Consider the following 16,516-nt stretch of genomic DNA (forward strand, 5'->3'; position numbering starts at 1 on the left):
GTATTCCTTGGTGCGATCTCAGTTCTAGTCGAAGTCTTAGTGTCCAGACGATTGAAAAGCGCCGTAGTTTCAGGATTGAGTCTGGTCGCCACCCAAATCTGAGGACCCACCCACACGGGATCCCTTAAGTACTGTCACAAAGTGACAGGATCCAAATAAACCATTGAGGCAGGGGAAGAGGAAGACGACACTTCCCCCTTATGTTTCTTCTCTCCGTTGCTTTCAGCCTTCTTCACCTACCAAGTCTCCTGACAGCAACGATAGCCTGATCAAAGGCGGCCCCTTTAAGGGAGACAGGATCCCAGGAACCGAGCGTGCTCACATGACTACGTCACAAGCACAAAGGCCATCTGATTTAGCGGACGCATTTGGTTGAAACCAGCTCATCTCAGAGGAAGTCGCAAGCACCACCCCGAGAGACCAGAGAGGACTGAAACTAGAAGACTGGTGGAGAGAGGCTCAGGAGGAGAGGAGCCAGCCCGAAGAACCTGAGGGTTGAGATCCTTGCCGAGAACAGACAGTGGTCTAGGTAGCTGAAGGGCTTTTGGTGAGAAGCTTGGAGAAGCTTGGATCGGGGAAGAGAACAGTATCGTGAACTGACCTGCCACGTTCGCAGAGTAATGTGGCTCTCTGAGGTGCGTGGATATTTCGGGGGCCTTTTGGGTAGGAAAGAACAGACGTCAGAGATTTCTGATGTTGAAGGGGGAGGAAAGGGAGATATAGAGAAATAAAACAAAACGGATGACAAGCAACCACTTGAATGTTTTTTTTACTGTATATGTCTCTACTTATGGCATTTCACTGGTGAAGGTGCTGGTGAATAGCAGTTATTTCTTCCCCACTCCCATTCCATAAGGATTTAGAAAAATAAAGAGCAAAACAGACAAAAGACTTACCTGAGATTTATTTTAATTGTTTTCCTCTGAGAGACGATTGTGGCTGGGCCAAATCGGGAGCACACTATCAGGAAGACCATAGGAGACAAAAAGAGATATTGTTTCAGACTGTAACACCTATTGAAGGAAATAAAACAAGTACTAAAGAAAAAACTAACATTCCTGTCTTTGCTGTTTTCCACAAAGTGCCACACGTGGTGGAGAATGCATGCATTCTCTCCAGTAGACTGCTACAATGGAGAATCCTATTCAACAATTAATAAAAGGACAAGAAAAGTTAGAATGGGCATTGGAAAGGCAAATGTCCTTCGCCCAGGCGCATCGGGACTTATTTAAAGCCTCAATGGCCCAGCGAGGTGAGTGCATCCAGAAGGTTGCCGAAGAACAAGTCCAGTTGACCACCCATCTACAGTCCCGTCAGGGAAGCCAAACAGGATACCCTAATTTAGTCCATCAAAAATATCTTCCTGTGGAGGACCCAGAAAAGTTTTTTGTAAACTTTGAAAGAACAGCTAAGGTCTGAGGCGAAGTGGCCAATATTTGTAGCTCCCCTTTTAACCGGGGAGGCTCGTGCTGCATACCATGTGGCTAACCACACTTGGAATACAGACTTTAGAGAAATTCTGGAGATTATACTTGATCATTTGGAAATGGACCCAGAAGCAATTAAAGGAAAATTCAGGAAGGAACAGGCTTGCCTGGAGATAACCCGAAGACCCTTTTTTTAAATGGAAAACCGCAGCAGATAAAAGGGGCAGACCACAGCCGAACAGCAAAGAAGACATAATGGCCCTCATCTACTTAAGCGCTTCCCTTCCCCACACAACTGTGGTTACGAGAACACCATCACCTCACGATAGAACAGGCAGTAGATATGGCAACTACATTGGTCTAGGCTCAACCCAGATCTTTACCTTGTGAAACAGACAGGTCATCCGTTCCAACCCGGGGCACATGAAGGGAGAGAACAAGAACCCCAAGCCACTCTCACAACTGCCAAAAGTCCAGACCCATGAAAGTGATTCTTTCCCATACAAAGGACCAAAATGTTTTGACTGTGGGCCGACATAGCCAGATTCTGCCCACAACAGAAAAATACGGAAGAACCAATGGACATTAGTTACCTGCCTAAAGCCATTCTATAGACACACGAGTTAGGTTCCTGTTTCTATGTAAGTCTTTTTGTCAAAGAAAAAAGGTCACTGCCTTGTTAGACTCCTGCTTTCTTCAGTCGCTCATACAAGCAAACCTCTTAGAAGACTCTCGGATGCGTCCCAAAGCCCTAATACCTATATGTTGTGTTCACGTGACGTCAAAATGCATCCAGTGACAGTTGTTTCCATTAAGCTACCCAGTGGGAACCCTATGCAAGTTAAAGTAGGAGTAAGGGACAACGTGGCAGAGAAACTCATCCTAGGAATAGATGCCCCTGAATTCCTAAGCCATCTCAGGAATAAAGTTAGAGAACACGAGGACAAGCTCTACCCAACCCGGAAATTGCTTATTCAAGCTCCTTAGGTGTGCGATAGGAATTTTCGGCATGCCCAGGCTCAGGACCCTACCCTTCGGGTGGCTGGGCAGCAAGCTAGAAACCTCCCCTCTCCTTTCCAAACAAGCTATCTTTACTTCTTGATTAAAAATTAACTATTATACCAAGTAGGGAAACATAATGAATCCCCCAGTTAGTGTTACCCCAACAATTTTGAGAGCATGTCCTCTTCTTTGCTCACTCACTCTTCCTCGCCTGTCACAGTGGAACCCTAAAAAACACTCAAAATGTTTTGAGACATTTTTATGGGCATGGTATATTTGGCGACATAGCAAAATATTGTCAGGAGTGTGATGTGTCAAAGAAAAAATCTGTACAAACCTCCTCCAGTCCTGTTACAGCCACTCTCGATAATTGGAAAATTATTTGAGAGAGTGGGTATGGACCTTAAAGCCCCCTTCCCAAGCCCAAAAAAGGGAATCTGTATGTATTAGTTATAGTGGTAAATGCAACTGGGTATCCAGATGCTTTTTGCCTACGGGCTCCTAATACTGCTAAAGTGGTTAAGACTCCTTCCCCAAAAAAACAATTTAATTGTCCTAGAAACACACCCAAATACGTCTTCTCTTTACCAGTTAGTTATCAATGAGACCTTGACTGAAAACCAAAAAGCCTCCCTTCAAGAAATCCTAACCCTTTTTTCTACCATCTTCTCCGACCTTCCAGGTAGAACAACACTGGTAGAGCATTCCATAATCACTCCTCCCGAAAAGGTAGTGAAACAACACCCTTATCGTATTCCAGCAGCCAGACGAAACGCTGTCTCAACAGAAATAGAAAACATGTTGAAAATGAGAATATTAAAACCATCACAGAGTAACTGGTATTCCCCTATTGTAATAGTCCCAAAGCCAGATGGCTCGATTCATTTTTGTATTGATTTCAGAGCAGTCAACGCCATTTCGAAATTTGATTCTTACTCTTTTCCCAGGATTGACTAGCTAATTAAAAGATTGGGAGAAGCCCAATATACTTCCACTCTGGACCTTTCCAAAGGTTATTGGCAAGTGCCCTTAAGAGGCGAGAACCAAGAGAAAATGGCTTTTAGCACTCCTACCCGTCTATATAAATTCACGGTGCTACCATTTACATGGAGCCCAAGCCACTTTCCAAAGGCTTATAAATGAGGTACTCTATAACCACCAATCCTATTCATCAGCCTATCTGGATGATGTAGTAATATTTAGCCCCAGGTGCGAGCAACACCTTTTATATTGTATGGGGGTATTTCAGGCCCTAAAGGCCACAGGACTATGTATTAACGCAAAAAAATCCAAATAGGGTTCAATAAAGTCAGGTACCTGGGGTATCACTTGGGAAAGGGATTTATCGAGCCCCGCCCCCAACAAGAAAAAGTCAAGGCAATCCAAAACACTCCCTTTCCGACCACCTAGAGGGAAGTCCGAGCCTTTAAAGGCCTTTTGGGGTATTACTGATGGTTCATTTCCAAATATTCTGAGTTTGGATCTCCTTTAACTGATCTTATAGAAAGGACATAAAAACAAAGGATCTACTAAACCCCTCACAGAGCCTTTCAAGAACTCAAAGAGACCATAACCTCTAGTCCTGTCCTAATATCTGCTAACTTCCATAAACCCTTTATATTACAAAACGACGCTTCTGATACTAGGCTAGGGGCCGTTCTGTCCCAAAAATCTGAGAACGGTACTGAATTTCCTGTGCTGTTTATTAGCTGCAAATTGTATCTCCAGGAACGAAAATATCCAGTAATAGAAAAATAATGTTTCGCCATGAAGTGGGCCATAGATAAAGTACGGTATTATCTAGAAGGAGCTCCATTTACCCTATATACAGACCATGCCCCTTTACAATGGATGAGCCACAACAAGGGTAATAACCCCCGTGTTTTTCACCGGTTTGTATCCCTACAACCCTTTGTGTTTGAGGTTACGCATCGCAAGGGCTCTGACAGTGGAAACGCCGACTTTCTCTCTCGTATTCCTCATTTGCATACTCCTCATTTCCCTGACCGGGAAAAAACTGGGGGAGGAGTATGTCACAATGTGACAGGATACAATGAGACAGTCGAGGCAGGAGAAGGAAAAGACGACGCACTTCCCCCTTACGTTTCTCCTCTCCTTTGCTTTCAGCCGCCTCCACCTACCACATCTCCCGACAGCAGCAATTGCCTGATCAAAGACGGTCCCTTTAAGGCAGACGGGATCCCAGGAACCGAGCGTGCTCAGGTGACTAGGTAACGAGCATAAAGCCCAGCTAATTCAGAGGATGAGTTTGGCTGGAAACCGGGCGACTCCGAGAAAGTCATCGGCACCACCCCGAGCGACTGGAGAGGACTGAAACTAGAAGACTGACGGAGAGAGACTCAGTAGAGGAACCAGCCCGAAGAACCTGAGGCACCAGACACTAGCCAAGAACAGACAGTGTACGTCGCGGAAGGGCTTCTGGTGAGAAGTGAGGATCAGGGAAAATAACAGCATTGTGAACTGACCTGCTTCGGAGGAACGTGGCCCTCTCAGGTGCGTTGACGACTCTGGGCCTTTTGGGTAGGAAAGGACCTGCCATCAAAGATTTCTTATATTGAAGGGGGGAGGGAAAGGAGAGATAGAGAAATTAAACAAACGGGTTACAGCAACCATTTTATTGTTTTTTTCTTTCCTTATGACATTTCATTGGTGAAGGTGCGGGTGAGTCAGTATTTTCTTCCACACTCCCATTCCTTGAGGATTAAGAAAAATAAGGAAGGAAACAAACAAAAGACTTACCTGAGATATTTTCTTCTTTTTCCCTCCGATGGACAATTGTGGCTGGCCCGAACTGGGAGGACACTATCAGGAAGACCCTAGGAGATGAATAGAGACATTGTTTGAGAATGTAAAGCTTATTGAACTAAATAAAACCAGCACAAAATAAAGTACAGTCTCATAGTCCTGTCTCTGCTATTTTCAACAGACTGCTACAAGTACCCTAAGGAAAGGGTTGGAACGACTCGGAGGTCCTTCTCAGATGAGGGCATGGACAGTGGCGAGGAAACTCCCCTGTCCTTTGTCCAGTTTTGCATCAGTGCAGGAACCAAGGGTTCCTGAATTGGCACAAACTCGAGTTTGCAAGGTGGGCACCGTCTGTGCCCTCCAAAGCAGTCTGGTGGTGCTGGCAAGTGCCCTCATCCCAGCCCAATACACTAAATCTTGTCTGGCTGGTGGTCACACCTCCCTGCGACAGGAAACCTATTGTTCTACCTTCCCCTGCTCGAGCCTGGCTCAGCAGCAGGAGGGCAGAATGGTGTTTGTGGTCGGCAGCTGCACTAGCTTGCTTGCAGACCCTGAAAGGTTGTTACCATGGAGTACAAGGGAGTCCCAGTGCATGGGATCATACTTCCAACACTACAATCGGTATTGCGGTATGATCCCAACATGTTGGATACCAAGCATAACCAGGTAAGTTGCAGCCATTATACAGTTAGGCATATCGTAATGACTGATGTCCACTATATGTCTTAAAATGGCTGACCGCACTTACAAAGTCTGGAGAATTGACTCCGGGGTTTGTAGGGGTGCCCTGCTCATGCAGGGGCACCATCACACTTGTAACCAAGCTCCCTGCCCTCAGTACTGAAGAGCCTGCCCTAGGGGTGACTTATAGGCTTTAATTGCAGTGACCTCAGAAATAAGGAAACGATATCTGTTGTGAGAGGTGCAAGCACAAACTCACACAGGCTGCAATGGAATGACTGTAGTCACAGTTTAAGTGGACTCCCATGGGTGGCACAATACATGCTGCAGCCCATGGGAGACCCCTGGTGTACCTGAGTAACATATATAAGGGACTTATAAGGGTACACCAGTAGCCAACTGTGGAGGTACCAAAGTTATTACCTGAACCAATTTAGGGGAGAAAGCATAGATTTTGGGGTCCTGATTGGCAGGATCCCAGAAAACCACGTCAAAAACACACTGACACCAGGCAAAAAGTGGGAGTAACCATGCTAGAAGGATCCTATCTTCCTACAGAAACGGAGGACAATACAGCGGTAGAAGCCTATCTGATCAGCAGCTACACAGAAATGCTCAACAAAACATTTATTTTCTGAGCTCCTCACCACAAGTATCTCGATTAGGCACTCACTAACTATGAAAAGATGCCCAGTATGGTGGTGTGTAATGTTAAGCAAACAGATGCAAGGATGACCACATAGCTGCTTGAAGATTCTACCTAAAGAAAGAAGTGGAAGCAGCCATGGCCTTATAGGAATGGGCACGAATGTCCTTCAGAGGGTCTTTCTTGTTCAAGGCATAGCAGGCCGTGATGCAATGGATGACTCAACTAGAAATCGGTGGTCAGTCATCACCTTGCCATTATAAACTCTGGCGAAGACCATAAAGGGCTGACATTCCACTCTGACTTTTTTAGTGAGATCGAGGTAATGGGACGCAGGATGTCTTGGGTCCAGTCTATGCAGCCACTCTTCCTCTTTGGGAGGATAAGGATGAGACAAGAAAGATAAAAGATTAATGCTTTTCCATGTGAAAGGGGATACTGCCTACGGAAAATAAAATGATCAGGCATGAACAATCAACTTATAGACACAAAATTGTGAAAGGTGCTTAAACTGGAGTTCTCTGACCCTGTTGATTGAAGCTATTACCACTAACAGTACAGTCTTCAGATTTAGAAGCCGATCTGGTTAATTCTGCACTGGCACGAATGTGGATGTCGTGAGCAGTAAACACAAGATTCAAGTAACACAAACAATGAACACAGGAAGAGGTGACAATTGAAGTAAACCTTTTAGAAAACACACCACTAGAGGCAATCTAAACAAGGATGGTTGTGGCTGATCAGACAGACACTTAGGCAGATGGGGGAACATAAATAGCTTTAATTGTCACTGGTGCCAGACCTTACCAAGCAAGAGACAGAGCAAATCGTTGGACATTGGAAAAGCGAGATTGAAAAGGATTTGGGTCTTCCGATTCACACCAGGTATGTTCCACCAACAACATAAATGGATTTCATAACCTGGCAGCAAAGACGACGTCCGCAACTTCAGCAGGAGAGCAATAGAACTCTAGCTGGTACCTCTCAATCTTCATGCATACAGCCACAGTATTTTGGGGCTTGGTTGGAGGACCTAACTTCACTGATGCAAGAGCAGGTATATTCTGTACACGAGAAGAAAAAGGGGCTCAGTGTCAACAGAACAGCATATCAAATCCCCCTCACTCAGTCTGGGATGATGCAAATCAGCTATGCTCAATCATCCCACATCTTCCACAGGGCCTTCGACAGAAATGTAATTGGTGGAAACTTTATATCGCATAGAACAAGCCCTGAGGCCAGCTCAACCTGAAGACATCCCGAAAGAACCATTCAGAGGAAAGCATAAGCACAAAACTGAGGACACTTCCTTTTCCAGGCCATGCTGAAAAGATCTGTATATTGACAGCCCAATCCGGAGAAGATCACTTCTGTCACTTACCCACGCAGTTCCCACTTGTGTTTCCCCAGTGAGAGATGACTGTGAGCATCTGCGCTCACACTGAGGAAGCGTGCAAGGCGAACCAACACTGTGGAAAAACCCTGCTGCTTATCCCATTACCACAGGGGGATTGTCTCACAACACAGGGCCCAGGAAACGACACTGCCTTGTCTACTGATATAATGGATGGTGGTGACGTTGTCTGACAGAACCTAAATGGTGCCCCCCGAAATCGAAGGCAGAAATGCCTGGATAGCTAGATTAACCCCTGCAGTTCCAGCACTTACTTCAATATAGACCAAAGGCCTCCCATTGTCATATTACCTACCCTGCAAGGAGGCGTGTGTGACTACAGTAGCCCATGCCTGGGACGGGCTGAAGGAGGGTACTTCAAGAGGTTTGGATGGCCCACCCATCAGTGCAGAGCTGAATGAACAGACTGGAAGATCTGCACCTGAGCAGAGAGGTTCCTCTAATATTCAACCTTTGTCTTCTCAGGCACCACTGAGGGCTCTAATCTTCCATCGTGTGAGGTAACAAAAGGATGGATAAGGACACAAGAGCAAGCAGACATAAGACATGCAAACCGGGATTAGTGTCAGTCAGAAACATTGGAATCATACCTGAATTATCCTCGATCTTCTGAGGAGCAAACACCTTAATGTGGGTTGTGTCCAGTACCACTCCTTTGAAGCTTTACCTCTGTGTTGGAGCGAGATTTTGGCATTCATAGTAAAGCCCTAGCCGGGGAGGAACGTTACTATGCACTAAAGATGTTCTTTTCTTCATCAGCTAGTCATCCAAGTATAGAATATCATGGACTCCTGGCCCTGTCAGTGAGCTCTCACTTCTGCCGGCATTTAAGAAAAGACATGTGGTGCAGTCATCAGTCCTACCGATGGGTCCATGAACTAATTGTGCTTGGAGTCCATTCTGAACCTCAGGTAACATCTCTGGTCAGGGAGGATTGGCAGATGGAAGCAGGCATCCTTGCAGTATAAAGATGCCAGTCAGTCCCTCAAAGTGAGGCCGGTAAAACTTGGCTCAGGGACGGGATCTTGAAATTCTCCTGCAGAATGAACAGAATCAAGAGATAAAGTTTGCGAATGGGTCTCACAACCCTGTCTTTCTTGGGGTCCAGGATCTAAAGGGAATACAACTCCATGCCTCTTCCCTCCAAATCAACCACCCATGTTGCCGGTCTGTTCTATACGGAGAGGAGTTTTGTCTCTAAAATCAAAGCATATTCCAGAGAACATTTTCTGGTGGAAGGAAGGCAGGCAATGGGGACAGAAATAGAAGGGAATAAGCATTTAGGATTAGCTGGAAGACTCAAAGATCTTTTGTGGTCGTCTCCCAACAGGCAGAGAAATGAGAGCATCTCCACACCCTCTGGATGATGGCTGTATCAGCAAAGTTGGCAGAGGAAAGAGAAGTCTGGATCAGCTGCTGCTGCTGGAGATGGTGTTGCCTATATATGCTACTGCTCCAAAAGAAGTGGTACACTTGTCGGGGCATCTGTATCGGTTGAGAAAGTTATTGCAGCTGAACTGCATTGTCCTGGAAAAGCCTTGAAATTTCATGTACTGTTGGAGGAACTGTTTCCCTGATGGAGCTACGCCCAGCAAGTGAGCCAAAGCTGTATCACTCCTACGCATCCAGGGAGTAGGGAGCCTTCTCTCTGTACAGTGGCTTACCAGCGAAAAGTATGGCCTTGAGGGCTGCCAGGACATCTCCTGAGAAAGCCAGTGGAACTCATCTAAGTGTGATAGTGTTTTGCGTGAAAGCCTCACCCATGCACCAAGCATTGGTGTCTTCAGAGTCCAGGCCACACTTTAAGGATTTGTTTGAAGGCATCCATACCATTGTTCACCATTGCACAAACAAAAAGTATTTCATGTGGTCTGGTAGGTTGAGCACTGTAGATTTTGCCAGTTCCCACAAGGCATGGATAGAACAGCCCCAGAGACCAGAGGCATTCATAATCAAATCATGCTATCAACTCTTTTGACACTCAAATGATTTCTTATGATTGTGAAGGCTTCAAAGGTGACCACTGATAGCTCCAAGATTGGCGTTGACAATGAGAGGGATGCTCCCGAACAGGTGACAGCGCATTACATATGTCAGGAATCCTAGGGGGAAAGGCCCAAGTCGGCTGCAATATACTGAAACACTTTGGGACAGATTTACAAGCCCCTTGCACCACTTTTGCATCACTTTTCCCAAGGTAAAAGTGACGCAAAAGTGGCTCAGGGGCTTGTAAATCTGCCCCTTTAAACCAGCAGCTAATCCTCCTTTAGCAAGCCAATTCACAGCAACTATCCCGAATATGCTGTCTGTGGCATCAGTGCTATGAGACTCCTTCTGGAGTGTCGGCCCAGTGGACTGACATGTAGGCTGCATTTGTAATATTGTGTACATTGAGCATGAAATACTGAATGTAAGTGTTCTCAACATTTTTAACTGCTGTCGCCTATAAGATGTTATGAGACATTGCAAAACCAAGAGACATCCCGCATCAAACTTTCATGGGATATGGCCACACATGAGATGTGAGAATCTCATTGTTAGCAGACTATTAAGCAACACCCGTTTTTAGGCAGCCATCTGAGGGCAGATATTCATATGGGTTGTGGTTTGATCATAGCTAAACGTTTTAGGAAAATCTGTAACTCCTACGATGTTCATCATGAAATAGCATTAGTTCTTGTATAATGTGATGATGTAACAGTATTGTGAAAACTGTAAACGTAATAAAAGAAGTAATTTCTTATGAAGCAACAAGCGTTCCAGAGAAGTCATGAACTTTATGTATGAAGGGATTATGTGATGAAACAGTGTTGAAAGTGAATGTAAGACTTATGAACTTTAGACTTGTGATTTCAAGACAATTCTCGAGAATATCTCATGAAGTGACGGTATTCTCCTCAATTATGCCTCCCCAAAATTTACAAATTCCTGTTGCTTAAATTATTTTGCGAATTAAGGTGTGTACATTTCCGTTGACCATAATGAGTAATATGTCTAAGTGTTTCCTATTTGTTAACAGAAGAACATATCTGCTCTTCTTTGCAGAGGACTTTGATTACACATTCACCTTGGTCATAAGGTTTTGGCAATACAGACCTGAAAGACATACACTCGCACAGTTGGTTAGTGTTCCTAAGAAGAACTTCTCAGACAGTAGAACATTCAGAAGCAGAGAATTCCATTTCATTGACAATAGTGGTGACTGCAGTGCGTGTTTTCTCCACAGAGGACAGATGGGAATTTGTTTTGTTGGTTGCTTTAGGATGTTTGTTCTCAAACCCTTTCCCTTCGGCCCACCGGGCTGGTACTATTTGCGAGCGTGCTGATCATGGAGGATTGCTGAGTATGGGCTGCCTCCCGAACTGTGGAGAGGGAAGAAACGTGTGGTTTTGACAGACAGGCTTTCAATCCTTAGGCTCCAGGGCTACAGCTGTTGATGTGCAGTGAGAGCCCTGAGGTGTCAGGTTGGGAGCCGCTGAAGAGGCAAAACGCACAGGACTTCACTCATCATTGGGAAACAGGTCAGAGGGTGCCCGAGGCGTCAAGAGAAAATCCAGCATTGCCAGACAGAATGTATCGACCTGCCAAGGGTTGGCCAATAGTGCTGGACACTTTGGTTTTCTCTTTTTCAATGTGTGGATTTTTTTCTTCAGTAAATGTTCTTTTGTGTTCTTGGGAGCAAGAGTAATTTCCCCAAGGAAAACGATGACTTCTCCTTCCGATTTTCGTGCTTTCTCTGGCAAGATCTTTTGCTCGATTATGTCCTGTCAGGAGATACAGATGAAGAAAAAAGGGAAATGCCATGACTACCGGATGACCTTCGGCTGCCTCAATAAACAGGAGTCACAGCCCACATCTTGTTTCCAGCTCAAACACCACATGCAGATGTCGTGTGGCTCGATACGGACATTTTTTGCGGCACATGCAACAGGGTTCAAGCCCTGAAATCTTAGGCGGAGCCATTTGACCTAGTTTCTGTTAAAATGCTGAGAATTTCATTGGTGAAGGACGGTGAGCGATTTGGACCCACACTGATGGGGTGCAGAAAACCAGGAACACATGGCACCATCTGCTCTGGTGTTGCTGGAGAGCTACTGTGGTGTGTTTGTGTGTGGGGGGGGGAGGCTTTTGGGTAAAATTTCAGTCTGGCACATAGGCGAAATACTCTTAAGGTGAGGAATTTCATGAAAACGTATCCATCTGAACATTCGTACTTGTTGTCAGTCGAACCCTGCATAAAGAAATTAGAGATGCAATCCCACAAGATTTTAAGAAAACAGAGAGGTTTGTTTTGTAACTAAGCTGGTTTCTTCTCTCCCTTCCTTCCTTGCTGTGCCTTGCATCTGGTCTAGTGTTTACTTACTCCTTTTAAGTTTTGCAGTTCCCGTTACTGCATTTAAAGATGCAGCATTTTCGGATTAAACAGACTAGAAGGATGGCTCAGCCCTGAAGTGAAACCATTCTGCTTTAAACACACAAAAGATGATGGGAGGAATGCTTTTAATTTGTCTAACCACTGGCAATCGCTCGGGGTAGCATGCCTACCAATTATTGTTTTGCTCACCATGCCACCTCAGTTTGGACCCAGCCATACGCAAATCAGTCTTGACATTGCTCCTCATGGGAACAGCCTAGCCCGAACTGCCAGGCCAGGTAATTACGGTTTTGAAATTCACGAGCAATTTGGTTTTAGGACCCAGTTTCTGACGAGATTGCCGGCTCTTCTGGAGACAGGAAAGGAGGTGTCGAACTGTGGTCACATGCTTGACTAGAATGAGAAATGCATTAATTCTGTTTCTAACGGGGGAGCCTCACCAGGCTGACATGTTTTTGTAAAGTTCTCAGAATAATCCCCTAAAAATCCTAAATGCACAAATGAACAGTGTCTGCAATCTGCCCTCTATAAGATCTAGCAAGGGAACCTGTAGCAGAAGAGCCATTGATGGTGGTGCTGCTGGCACCCCAGATCACAAAAATTAGAATAAAGAACATCCCAATGTAATTTGAAGGTCAGGGACAGGGGGAGAAGCCCAAAAAAGTTATATGTAAATCATCTGCTCTTTCTTCCTGTGAAATAAATGTTATTGATCAATCAAAGAATATATATATATATATGTATACACACTGAAAAAACATAGGTTTTACAGATGTTATAGTTAGAAATTAGCATTTAAAAAACCATAGAAATTCACTGAAAAAAACCATAGGTTTCAGGAACGTTATAGTTAGTTGGATCTTTCACTAGTACAAAACCATAGAAATTCCAGCGTTATAGTTAGTTCAGCTAACTGACTTGCGCACCCGCAAAGCACTGCTGATGACGTCACATATTACATAATTCATGACATGGTCAGTGAAATCACTGATGACATCTCAAATGACATCATCCAGTGACTGTGTGTTTATGTAAAGTTTAAATATGTTTTATATATATTCCAAGGTGTATTGAAGAATGAGTGTGTATAAAGTGTCTGGATGGAGGATTTAGTAGGTGTGTGACTGACTGTATAAGTGAGTAATTAAATGTGTCTTACTGAATGCATGTGTTAGTGACTAAACTGTGTGAATGTCTGTATCAGTCTGCCTGTTGTTGTGCAAGCCGCTGCATGGGTTGGTCAGTAGCTACATGAGTGTCTATGTAGGTTATTGATTGGTTGTCTGAATATTTGTTTGGGAGACTGAATGTGTAAGTGGGTGGGTGGGAGGTGTGTGACTGTGCATTGCTATGTGAGTGGTTGATTCACTGGGTGTAGGGGTTCAAGAGTGCGTGTGGAAACAGCTGTATGAGTGCAGGAGTGTGTGTATGGGTGTGTTGGTGAGTGTATGGATGTCTCAGTGGTACATGTACAAGTAACTAAATATGCAAAAGGCAGTGTATGTGAGAGTTGAAGTATATAAATGACTCTACATGATAGTCAGTGATTGTGAGACTGGCTGTATGGATGCGTGTGTACTTGTATCACAGATTATATAAGAGAGTAGGTATGCGTTAGTATGTGTATGGATAAGTGAGGCGGTGTGTGTATAAATGTATAGGTGAGTAAATGGGATTGTGATTTATTCTTACCATGACTGACTAGGTGTGTGAGTAACTGCATGGATGACTGGCGGTGTGTGATTGTCTGTATAGGTGTATGAGTGCATATGATAGTGTTGTATTGACGAGTGACTGCATGTATGAGTGATTGTATGGATGAATGAGTGGATGTGTGTGTAGACCTAGCAATCAGTGAGTCAATGATTTAGAAAATGGTAGTCTGTATTTAACAGTGGGTGTATCAAAGGTTATTTTAGAGTGTGAGGAGATGCATCAGATTTTCATGTGGATGATGTCATCAATGATGTCACTGACCATGTCACAAATTATGTAATATTTGACGTCATCAGCAGAGCATTGCAGGGGCACGAGTTATAGTTAGCTGAACTAACTTGAACACTGGAATTTCTATGATTTTGTACAAGTGAAATATCCAACTAACTATAATGTTCCTGAAACCTATGGTTTTTTCAGTGAATTTCTATGGTTTTTTAAATGCTCATTTCTAACTATAAAGTCTGTAAAACCTATGTTTTTTTCAGTGAATTTCAAAGGTTTTTTAAATGCTATTTTCTAACTACAAAGTCCCTGAAACCTATATTGTTTTTAAGTACATTTTAAAAAGACGTGCATACTTTTTGTAGTGAAAAACTACCTGTAACAGTAGTCTGTTATAAGTTATAATTTAACAATGTTTAAAACTTAATTAACACTAATTAACATATATGTGTGGAAAAAGTGTGATGCAGCAGCTATAATACCTGACTTCGAACAACAGCGTTCCCAGTTCAATTCTCGGCTCCAGCGGCAAGTTAGCCCACCACTATGTCACTGTGGGAAACACCTTGCTTAATCTTTTTGATGCCCCCGAGCACCGGGACACCTCTCCGGAGGTAGCGGTTTGCTTTACAAATGCTGGCATTTTTTTAATTTAAAACCAGAGTGATGAGAAATATTAGCACATACTTTTTTTTTCTTCTATTCTGAACGATTTTTTTTTATATCTTCTATTTAGAATTACAGCAATTAATAGATGTTTTTAGTCACGAGAAAGGAAATGACAGTTTGACGGGTAACAGTTTTTAAGCTCTCCGAACGTATGTACATATTAAAAAACATATACTTGTGAGGATTGAAATCCAAACCTTTACCGCTTTTGTAACTCTTCCTAACACGTGTACAAGTGAAACAGTGAAAACGGGAGCACGTGTCAACAGTAAAACGTGACATCTAAATGGGCGGAGCCACATCATCCTTCCATAGACTACTCAATAACCAAAAAGCATATAGACCACACCCGTTGTTTGATTAGTTTCGTTTTTGCCAGTTATTTACGCATGTCCATTCTGTGATGCGTGTTTCCTTTTCTAGCATCAGATTCTTCTTTTGCAACAACAAAACATATTACGGATTTGTAAGTTGTTTGATTACGGCTTAGTAGATATTTATAATACGTAGCTATTTGTGAATATTTAAAGATTTGTATTAAGAAAAAAGTGTTATTGGTTGTTTTTGCCATTTATATGTAACGTCAGCAGCTTGTATTGAGAAACAGACAGAATAGAGGAAACACTGTTCCTTTTCTGGCTCCTTTGAGCTCATATAGTGTGACTTTGTATATTATAATATTGACACTATACTAGACCTCAGAGGTGTTGGTCACCCTTCAGAGGAAAGTCTAAAGATTTATATGCAATGTCACCAGTTTCTGCTTCTTACTCTGTTTCCCCCTGGGATCATTTAGTGTGAATATGTATATTATAATATTCTCAGTCATTATGATCTCAGAGGAGTTTATGAGCCGTCGGCGCAAAGACGAAAGATTTCGAAGTTCTGGAGAAAAAAAAGTTTTGAACATATTCATCACTGGAAAATATTTAGTTATTGATCTTGTTTTGTGTTTATGACTTTTTTCCTTTTCCGTGTGGCATCAGTGACACTCTCAATATTGTAGTAGAGAGTCATACTTTCACACAAGAGGAATTGGAGATTTGTCGCCGCCAGGAGTAAACCATCTGAAATACAGCTTACTGACCTTTATAACTTACTTGATCAGATATTTTTACAGTGAGAATATTTTTCAAAATTGCAGTTTAAAAAAAGATTGTTCGCGTAGATACTTTTTTACTGAATGCCTTTGATAAACCCTACATTTCTTAATTGATATTTTGGTATTTCTCTTTTTCTCTGTTGTGGTTCCTATTCTCGTTCTCCCTGTAGAATATATAGGAATAGTAGTGTATATATTACTACTTTCCTATATGTTCTTAAAGGAGTACGTGATCTGTTAGCAGAGCAGTGAGCGACCTCTAAGCACTACAACAAAATTTTCCCGACTTACACAGAATAGAAATTGTAAACATTTTGTTTTTTTTGGTGTGCTCCTTATTCTTCTTCTCCTGTGGAATACTATAAACTCACCCTGTACATTTTAATACTGGGAATTTATAGTACTTGAAAGGGGTTGGAGATCTATCTGTGCGAGACATTAACAACATTTACTACAGTTATTTCCACTGATAACTTATTACCTCACAGTTTGT

The 16,516-nt window shown here is 43.2% G+C and overlaps 1 protein-coding gene across 3 annotated transcripts in view; it reads right to left on the reverse strand.

Moving 5' to 3' along the window:
* Positions 1 to 16,516, reverse strand: part of ST7L (suppression of tumorigenicity 7 like) — a 1,501,068-nt gene that overhangs the window by 14,619 nt on the left and 1,469,933 nt on the right. For 2 of the 3 annotated variants that reach the window (XM_078644468.1, XM_078644466.1), the window contains exons 15-16: positions 5,190 to 5,266; positions 897 to 960 (exon numbers count right to left, since the gene is read on the reverse strand). In XM_078644468.1, the coding sequence (XP_078500594.1) occupies positions 909 to 960; positions 5,190 to 5,266 (129 nt within the window). In that variant the 3' untranslated portion in view covers positions 897 to 908. Of the gene's footprint in view, positions 1 to 896; positions 961 to 4,915; positions 4,999 to 5,189; positions 5,267 to 16,516 lie in introns of those variants that run through there. The other variant, XR_013594902.1, reaches the window with a different exon arrangement.

Source organism: Lissotriton helveticus, chromosome 5_1 (genome assembly GCF_964261635.1).
Source record: "Lissotriton helveticus chromosome 5_1, aLisHel1.1, whole genome shotgun sequence".
Lineage (NCBI taxonomy): Eukaryota > Metazoa > Chordata > Amphibia > Caudata > Salamandridae > Lissotriton > Lissotriton helveticus.